Source organism: Convolutriloba macropyga, chromosome 1 (genome assembly GCF_964194025.1).
Source record: "Convolutriloba macropyga chromosome 1, txConMacr16.3, whole genome shotgun sequence".
Lineage (NCBI taxonomy): Eukaryota > Metazoa > Xenacoelomorpha > Acoela > Convolutidae > Convolutriloba > Convolutriloba macropyga.
In genome coordinates, this window is record NC_134468.1 from 12,588,196 (window position 1) to 12,597,309 (window position 9,114).

Here is a 9,114-nt window from a genome sequence, read left to right on the forward strand (position 1 = left end):
CTCAATCTTTTTACATGGAAGGGGATTTGCTTTTTAGAAATGGATGACGATTCAGTTCTTCCTAGAACGTTGCCCAGTTTCACGATAGACGGGCAAAGTGTGTGCGTAGGACTATCCTCATCTGAAGAGAGTCCGCTTTTCAACAACAGAAGCATGCGTCAGATCATATCACAGTTTGCTAATATTTACTCCTTACGATGTACAGTCACAAATGCGACAAAAGAGAACTCTCTTAAATTTAGTCAAAGGTACAGAAGTGTTATTCAGTCAATTATTGTTCAATTGAACTCGGAGTCGCGTGAGAGTAAATTGGACGAGGGTGGAAATGGATTAGAAATGATGACGTCAGATGAAGAACTGATTGGTCAGTTATCAGTGGTGGATCTGGTGTGGTCGCTTTCGGAGGCATTGTTCTTCACAAAGGAATTGGACCTGTTTCTGTTTTCCGCTGGTTTAATTGCAGTTCATTAATTTCTCAGACGAAGTTCGTAGCAATTATGTTAGTTCGTCTGGTCTTTCGTACTTACTACCGACTTTTCTTCTGATTGGTGTTTATAGCTGCAAAGCTGTAAGCTGAGCGGAGTTATATTGCGGTGATCTTGGTTTTTTACAATTCAAAGAATTTGAATGTATTGGGGCGCTGTATTTTTTTAACATATGTTCACTTTTCATAATTTTTGACGTCAAATTGTAGTGATTTTGGTCACGCCAAAACAGGAAGTGGAGCGAAAAAGCGAGTGGTTTTGCGGCGTGAAAGTTTGTCACTCTAATTTTGAAGTAGAGTGAGAAAACTGTTTGCACCAAAATTCGCTTTCTCGCTAGTGGTTTTTCTTCACATTCGGCAATTCCACTTTGATTTTTACTACTGTTTTTTTTTCAATTTTTTGAATCGGATTTTTTCTAAATGGTTTTTCCAATCCATTCATAGTGCATATTAGGCCTAGTTTTTTGTTTGGACCAAATTTCTCTTTCTCCCTAGTGGATTTTTGTTTACATGCGGCATTTTGACATTGATTTTCAGTTTTTTAATTTTCTTGATCTGATTTTTTTTGGAATTGGTTTTCCCAATTCATTCATAGTCCGTTCTAGGTCTAGTTTTTGTTTAGTCAATGAAAATTTTTTGAATTGTACGTCAGGACTTGTCCTGCTATGTTTCGTCGTCTGACGTTCTTTTTCGTTTTACATTTGTTCACACAGCAAAGCTGAAAAAGTCAAATTTTCTGAATGACTTCTTCCTCTCACCAGCGGCATTTGTGCACGTGACGTCGTCATTTCTCACTATCTCTAGCAAAAGTTTTTAGCTCTGTTGCGTGATTTGATTTTGATCATACGTGACGTACCTCACTCAATAAAATGACTTTTGCACTTTAAAACTTAAGTTTAATTTGAACTAGTTTAAGGTCAAAGTATCTCATATGTGTAATTCATAGTATCTCATATGTGAATTTTAACAAACATTAATTTATGGCTGAATGCTTTTTACATAGATTTTGAGCGGCGTCGACAACTTTTTCAACATATATCTGTACCTGTTTCTATCTCCATTATACGGCACGCAAGTCTGTTCTTTCGCAGTTATTCCGACAATCTGCCGGGTATGTTCATCGGGCTATTTTTGTGCTCAAAATCGGGATATACACGTAAAGCTAGGATGTCATAAAGTTGCTGAGCACTTCTGTTCGAGCGTTATTGGTCTCTGAGCCATTTGCCAAAACTTCATCGCCGGAGTTTGACCCCATCCTACTTAACTTAACCTAACCCCACAACTTATCACCCCCATTTCGTGTACCCCTGCCACTTTACCCCCTTTCCACCTCATTCCACCTGTATCACCGCACGCTCGCCACCACCTTTGTTGCGTCTTTGTTCATTCTGTCTGTTTTTTACTTCTTTCAGAAAATTGGGCTGAAAAGTTCAATTGAACTGTCTGTACAGCCCCTCGCGATAATTTTTTCGCCCAGTTTCCTTTTTTAAGGTGGGGAGCTTTACCTAGAGGCCATTGATTCTGAATAAATTTGCAACATCTATTAGTAGCACAGTTTTTGTTACCACCCTCAATTGTGGGGTTTTTGTTACCACCCTCAATTGTTACCACCCATAAAGCTTTTAAATTCGAGCTATTAGTCTTTTTTTTACAGATCATGAGAAGCTGTATTTTTCATGACTCGAATGGTGTAAATTTTAAAGCAATAAATGAAGTGAGTTAAAAAAAATTGTAGCAGTGTGACTGCTGATCAAAATTGGAGAGAGCAACGAGAATAAGGTTGTTGTTCATATCCCTCTTTTTGAGAGAGCAAAAATTGATGTGTGAAAAAATTTTTCTGGTTTTATTTTTCAAGTTCTCAGTTTTCAGCGACTTTTTTTCCAGCTATATTAAAAATCGGTTCTCATTGGGTTTTCAAGTTTTCTTGGTTATTAATCTGAGTTGGAGGCTGGTTTAATTACGTGCAGATCTTCAATTTTTCTACAAATTTAAGCTATTATAGCTTTGCTGTGTGAGTATCTCAATATACGAAAAGTTTTTGTTTTTATGCGCACTTCTATTACTTAACAAAATAATTAATTTTTCTATTTCTTTGTTTTTACTTCAGTTTTTCGGGGACTATATGTGTAATAATGTTTGGTTGTTTTGGCAGAGACTACTCTTCAATTAGTTTCCCGAATTCTTATCTGTTTTTCAAAGAACTTTTCTTATGTTCCTGAGTTTTGAAGACAGTCATTTTGGTCATGCCGAAGCAGGAAGTTGGGGGTGAAAAAGCGAGTGCTTTTACAGCGTCAAATTTATTTATTTAGTTTTCAAGTAGACTGAGAAAGCTGTTTGAACAAAAATTAGCTTTCTTGATTGTGATTTTTGTTCGTGCGATAATTTGACTTCTGGTTTTATTGTTTTTTTTGGACTTCGGTAGGCTTCTGCGATTCAATTCTTATTGATTTCCAGGTCATTTAGAATTTTGTTTTTGGATGAAATTTTTCGAATTGTTGTTCAGGACTTGTCCTGCCTGATTTTTGTTTTGCTGTCATGATTTTTGTTACGACCATATGCTGACCATATGATTTTTGCTTGTGCAATTTTGACTGGAGCGTATTTTGTTTATTTGCGTGGTTAGGTTTTTGCTCACACCTGACTTACCTCACTCTCAAAAGTGACATTCTTTTTTTCAAATTGAATTTTCCTTTCACTAACTCAATCAGATAAGGTCAACTGTGTTTTTGTCACTCTAATTTAGAGCTATTTGAGAGCAGCTAATAGAAGCAGCCATAAGTTATACATTTTAATCAAAATAAAACATCTGGGATCTATTCTGTTTTGGCCCGTGTTTTTTATGCCCCCCGCCGTTACAAATTATGTTATATAGCACGTTTCCATGTAAGAAAAAGCATGTGCTCCCGGGGGGAGTAAAAACAGAATAGATCCAACATCTGAATGATTAATAAAAAGAAATTTCTTTTTCTTTGGGTCTTTATTATCTTTTTGGAGACTACAAAAATACGAAGCTATCGCAGCTATTTTCTGGAAATTCGCTGCTATCTTGTATTGCTCTTCATGAATCAACCGCCGTATAATTTATTTCAATCTTTTCGTATTTCTATAGATTTTGAGTGGTTTCCATTAATTTTGCAGATTTTACAACACAATGATTGAGATTTGTCTAAATTTTAAGAAGTTTCAACAAAAAGTTGTCTCACTGAGAGTTCTTCAGCTCACGGAATAAAATGTTGTTTCTCCTTATTTGTATTTTCTTGCATTTTAAGTTTGGCCCAGTAACTGGTTCCTTTGAAAAGATCAAATATTGATATTTCACTTGTGTTTTTCAATGCTGGAGTGACAAATTGTTAAAGTGCTTAAAAATCCAGCATCGAAAGGAAATTCATCGCAGTAATGTGTGCTTTGATCCAGATTTTTAATGGAGGAAAGTTGTCAAAAGAAAACTGACTAAATTCGATCTATTTGAACAAATTTAAAAAGTGGTTGGGATTGATTACAGTTTGCGAGTTCTACGCGTCTTATCAGTTTACGAGTTTCACTGTTAATAAGGATCTAGAGGTCAAGCAAATCCAAATGTTTGACAAATTTTTAGAACTTCACTATAAATTCACTATTCTGGCTACAGAAAAAAGGCGAGCTATAAATCCTTCCATTTTTTTTGTTGAGAATGTTGAACAATAACTTTTGTAAATAGTAGAAGTTGACCTTTTGGATCAAATATTTCACACACCTTTCAACAAATAGACATCAATAGACATTATTTTTTTACTGAAAGAAGACAACACAAACAGTTCTTAGGATTGCATGTTCGTGGTCAAATCATTGAGCGATTGGATTCAACAACATACCTCAGCCAATCCCGACAATCTCAGGGCCGCTTTGAAATGCGATTTCACCGACGAAGAAAGTTCTAGATTATTCTGGAACACTTTATTCAAGCTTCTTACCCAGGGATTTTTCCAGCAGGTTGTTGCTTTGTTAAACGTGTTAGCGGACTACTTACATGCCCAGTATAGTTCCAAAACAGAATTGGTCACTTTATATGGCGATCAAAGAAGCTCAGAGAAAACGTGTACTCAATGGAAATTGGTTCAGGACATCATAATGTTGATCAAACAGAACCCGATTTCGAGATGTACCCAATTTACAACTGTAGAACTCAATTCGTACGCAGCTATGTGGCGAAGTTCGTTTCAGGAGTTAAAAGTCATAGCCGAAGCTTGCGATGAAAACGAATTGACGACGTTATGTGGACTCTGCACTGGCGAACGAGCGATTTTGAATAAACTAATGCGAGATGATTCTTCTTCGGCGGATAGTTCGATTGGCGTTATTTTCGACCGATGGTTTGAAGGAATTGTCGCTTTCTGTATTTTCATAATGCCAAGTATTACAAGACAAGACCTGAACAAGATTCTACCGACACTAATGCCAAGCACGGCCATTGATAGACCATTAGACCATCTAATTTACGCATTGTTTACGGCTGACAATTTGAAAATTGTTTACCATATTTGTTCCGTGTTCCCCGATACATGCACCGCCATGCATTTAGTTGACCTGTTTTACTATTCGGGGTATAAATTGAGTTCTACTGAAGTAAGCAAAGGGTTAAAGAAGAAAGAAAGCAACCAAGATTTTCTCAGTTTCTTGATCGAAGATTATGGCCGCAAGTTGATGCTACATAGCAGTTTGTGGCCGTTCGGTTTCTCTTATTTGCTGCAGTTGAACGAAATTTGTAGCGAGGCAAAACGAAATAAGTTGTCATTCAGTGCTGTTAAAAATGAAGGAACCGAGATTGTGACTGAGATGATCGATCGACTAGAAATTGAAACCGACCAGCAAGCTGTAGCTTTAATCAACTTGTGTTTGAAATACGAACTTCAAGAATGTTCGCCCATTATTGGGCGAAAGAGAGCAATGTACTATATGAAGAAAAACAACCTTTTGAATGCTAGTTTGTGGACGGTTCGTTGCTTAGATACCGAAATTGCTACAAAAATAGCACATGAATGTTTGAAACTTTACCTTAATTCGGGAAAAATTGATCAAATTGCTGGCGTTTTGGAAAATTTATCGCACGTTGTTGAGGTTAAAAGAAACAGCCTTGGAAAAAGCGTGCTAAACAACATGTCTTTATTGGAAACAGTTTGTAAATTCTACGAATATTTGAAGTGTAAAAGTCTAGACGGAGATTTTCAACAAGCTGCAAATTGTTTGATGGCTTTAATCAGATGTCCGAACTTGCCAAGAAGCTTGCAGCTGAGTTTGCTGTTGGACAGTGTTGATTTTGTGGCTCTGAAGATGATCAACAGCTCAGATGATTTGTGTGTCTTGGCATCAGTTTTGGAGAAATTTCAATCTAGAGAGAACAGATTTACTAATAATAGACTTGATTCGAGGGAATCGACTAATGACGTTTTGATGGCGTTGCGCAGAATGCTGCATCTTTGAGTTGACTATTTGGAAACTTAATTCTGTGGACAGTTTGAGAACAACTTGAATTGAAATAAATTACACAATTTTTTTTTGGTAAATTTGTTGTGAACGGCCGTTGCTGCTCTGAAATGTGACTGTTTTATTGTGCAATTTTCTTCGTTTTTCGTGTCGGTATTTGCCTTGCAAATAGAAGTTTAATATATTGCTTTTATCAAGTGAGGCAATTTGAACTGTTTCTGGACAAACGTTATGTGCTAATAGAGGTCTTTCTATAGCCGAAAATGTTTGGTCGCCTTCTGTGCCGAAATCAACGGTTGCATTTTTAATCAATAAAATAACTAGTTAACGCCCGATGAATATTATGGAAATATGGTACAGTGGGATCGTATTGACTAAGGATGAGACTACTTTTCCGGCGCTTATGCTGTATGAAGATTGGCGGAAACGTCTAATCTGCGTTACAGTAGGGTAAGTTATTTTGAATCCATCCTATTACCTGGATTAAAATGCCGACCCTCGGTCCTATTAACTATTGCTCGCCGTTTTATACATGTGAAAAAATGACGTCACTGAAAATGGATTCAGCCAATATAGAGCTGAACGGCCATCTTTATAATGTGTATATTAATCAGGGAGGGCTGAAATTAGGGATGTTAACTTTTCCCAACAGTGAATAGCGTTCATAAAATCGTGTGAACAAACTGATGGATGTTTTGGCGCTGGTGTTCTACGTGGCCCAATAAGGGGAGGGGTGGGCACTGAAATTGCAAGGGTGCTTATATCGATTAACATAGGAGGAGGTATAAGTAAATATCATTGGCAGATATACTCAGACACTAGAGGGTTGCGGAGGAAGGTAGTGACTACTTGTCGTTTTCAATGTTATGCATACCTACAAACCATCATTGCACCGGTTCGTCCAGTATCTGGGCCAATTGTGTCTCTCTCCTTCAAAAGCGAAGTCTGTTATAAGTCTGCAATCTTACACTGCATTCACGGCCTCATAAATTGAAGCGCACCAGACAAAGTTGTTAATCAATTTTGCCCTTAAATTTTTCCTAAATGGGAGAATGTTGATGTCAGACATGTTCTTCGTCTCTTCTCACCTGAATGTAGAAAAGAACCAAATTGTTGTGTGAACCAGACGGCCCGGAATGCACGGTAGACTCTCTGTCAAATCTGATTGGCCCGAATTGGCTTGATACAACTAAGCTAAGTAGAAAATTAAAATTTTAAATTTAAACCAATTAAGTCAATTGTCAAGCCCGGAATTTCTCTGAAATTAGAACATAATCAACTTGGAAGATTTGATACCTAGCGAGCAGTGTGAGGTCACAGTGATAGTCGATGTGAAGATCATGTCAGACACTTCTGCACTGTCTAATTTACAAGACCAGTTTGACCACCATTTGTCGAAAACTCGATAGTTGCGAACTAGGCCGACTTTTCAGTGGTTTTCATCTACTTTTTCTGAAAGTTAGTCATGGCATTTTGAAACAAAAGTCTGCAGCGTCATGATCGCGTTAGTAAATTGAACGGCTGCGGAGGTTTCAATTATTGCTTTTTTTTCAAAACTTCATCTGAGTCACGTAACCTATGAATTAACCTCCAATTGTTTTTGAGAAGACTTAAATACGAACTGAATACATCGTATTTGATTTTCGCCATATTTGATTTTCGCACATGATTTGGCCAAAAATGTTGAACTGATATGGACCCAGCCAAAAAAGCATAGTAGACTTTTGCTCACCAGAAACCATCAAACCGATTCAGTGATTCAAACGTCAATAAAAGTATTTTCTGATTTGTTTTCTTTTTGCACATAAACCAGACTGTCAAATAGGTGTGAGCATTAGTTAGTCACCGTCCCACGACCCGCCCCCGTCTTTTCACTAGGTTTCATTTACTAGACCTGTTTACAAAATGTGTGATGTTTCATATCTATTACATAACTATATTTTGACACAATTAACATTCTAAAAACAATTATAGCTTTTAATTAGAGCCAAGTCAATTGTTAAGCCCGAAAGTTTCATGAAATTAGGAATGTAGAAAGTCGACGAACACAATCAACTTGGCGGGTTTCATGTCAAGAGAGAAATATGACGGCATAGTACACGCCTAAAGTGAAGGTAAAAGGCTCTGGTCGATATATCAGCACCGTCACATTCATAAGACCAGTTCGAGCACCACTTATCGAGAATTCCTAACAGCTGTTAACTGGGCTGACCTTCAAGTGGAGTTCATCTGTTGTGCGTTTTTTGCGAATCAAATTACATAGCAGGACAAGTCCTGAAATAGAATCCAAAGATTTGACCGAGGATCTAAAAATTCCGCTATCTGACCAGCAGACATTGGGCATTATCAATCAAAAAGACGAATATACTAGGGAAATTCAGCGTAAAACAATAACAGCATTCAAAATATATACACTTTCAGGATGATGGTGTGGAGTCCCACATATGGTGTGGAATCTACCACAAAGCACTTTTTGGATATATAGGCAGAAGGCAAACATTGAAGATTCCCGGCATCTTGATGTCAAGTCCTCAAAACCAAAGTTGTGTTTCATTATTTTGCGGGTAACGCTACCATCAACCTCAAAAAATGTTTGATCGCTTGAGTTCGAAAAAATGACAAAATCCCCAAAACTTAAAAAAATATAAAAACATTGTAAATTTGTCGAAATTATTCATACCTACGTCATGAGAAAAAAATCATCCTTACTGCAATATGGAGAATCACTATTTTTTAGGGCAGCAAAATATCCGTTTGCTCTTCGAAGATACAAACAGGCAAAAACAACAAACATTTTCAAAAAATGTATACAATTTAGCCGAAATTTTAAGTTTCTAAGCCAAAATCCTCAAAACCAAATTTATGCAAACGGAGTTGCCCTGACAAAAACACAAGCTTGGAAAAACTCCAATGGCTCTTTAAGATTGAAAAAAGTAAAAATTAAAAAAAAAATGAGCAGAGCTGGAAAAATGGCAAATTTTGATAAAAAAAAACTGTTTAAATTCCTGATAATAAATCCAAAACCTTTTCGTTCAAAACCATTTCGTTGTCACTTGAAGCTATCTACTACCGCATCTTTAAGCACGTGACTTACTAGCCTCTAAGGATCGAATAACTCTAAGGGTCGAATAACTCAAAGGGTCGAATAACTCTAAGGGTCGAATAACTCT

At 36.9% G+C, this 9,114-nt stretch overlaps 1 protein-coding gene across 1 annotated transcript; it reads left to right on the forward strand.

The window, feature by feature from the left end:
* Positions 1–411: 411 nt before the first annotated feature.
* Positions 412–6,131, forward strand: LOC142335092 (nuclear pore complex protein Nup85-like). The gene is made up of 2 exons (XM_075383440.1): positions 412–434; positions 4,286–6,131. Exon 2 carries the CDS (start codon positions 4,292–4,294, stop codon positions 5,939–5,941), a length of 1,650 nt encoding a protein of 549 aa, XP_075239555.1. The 5' UTR covers positions 412–434; positions 4,286–4,291; the 3' UTR covers positions 5,942–6,131.
* The last annotated feature ends 2,983 nt before the right edge of the window (positions 6,132–9,114 follow it).

Excerpts from the sequence above, each read along its gene's own strand:
- LOC142335092 (XM_075383440.1), top strand. The coding sequence starts at position 4,292 with ATGTTCGTGGTCAAATCATTGAGCGATTGGATTCAACAACATACCTCA.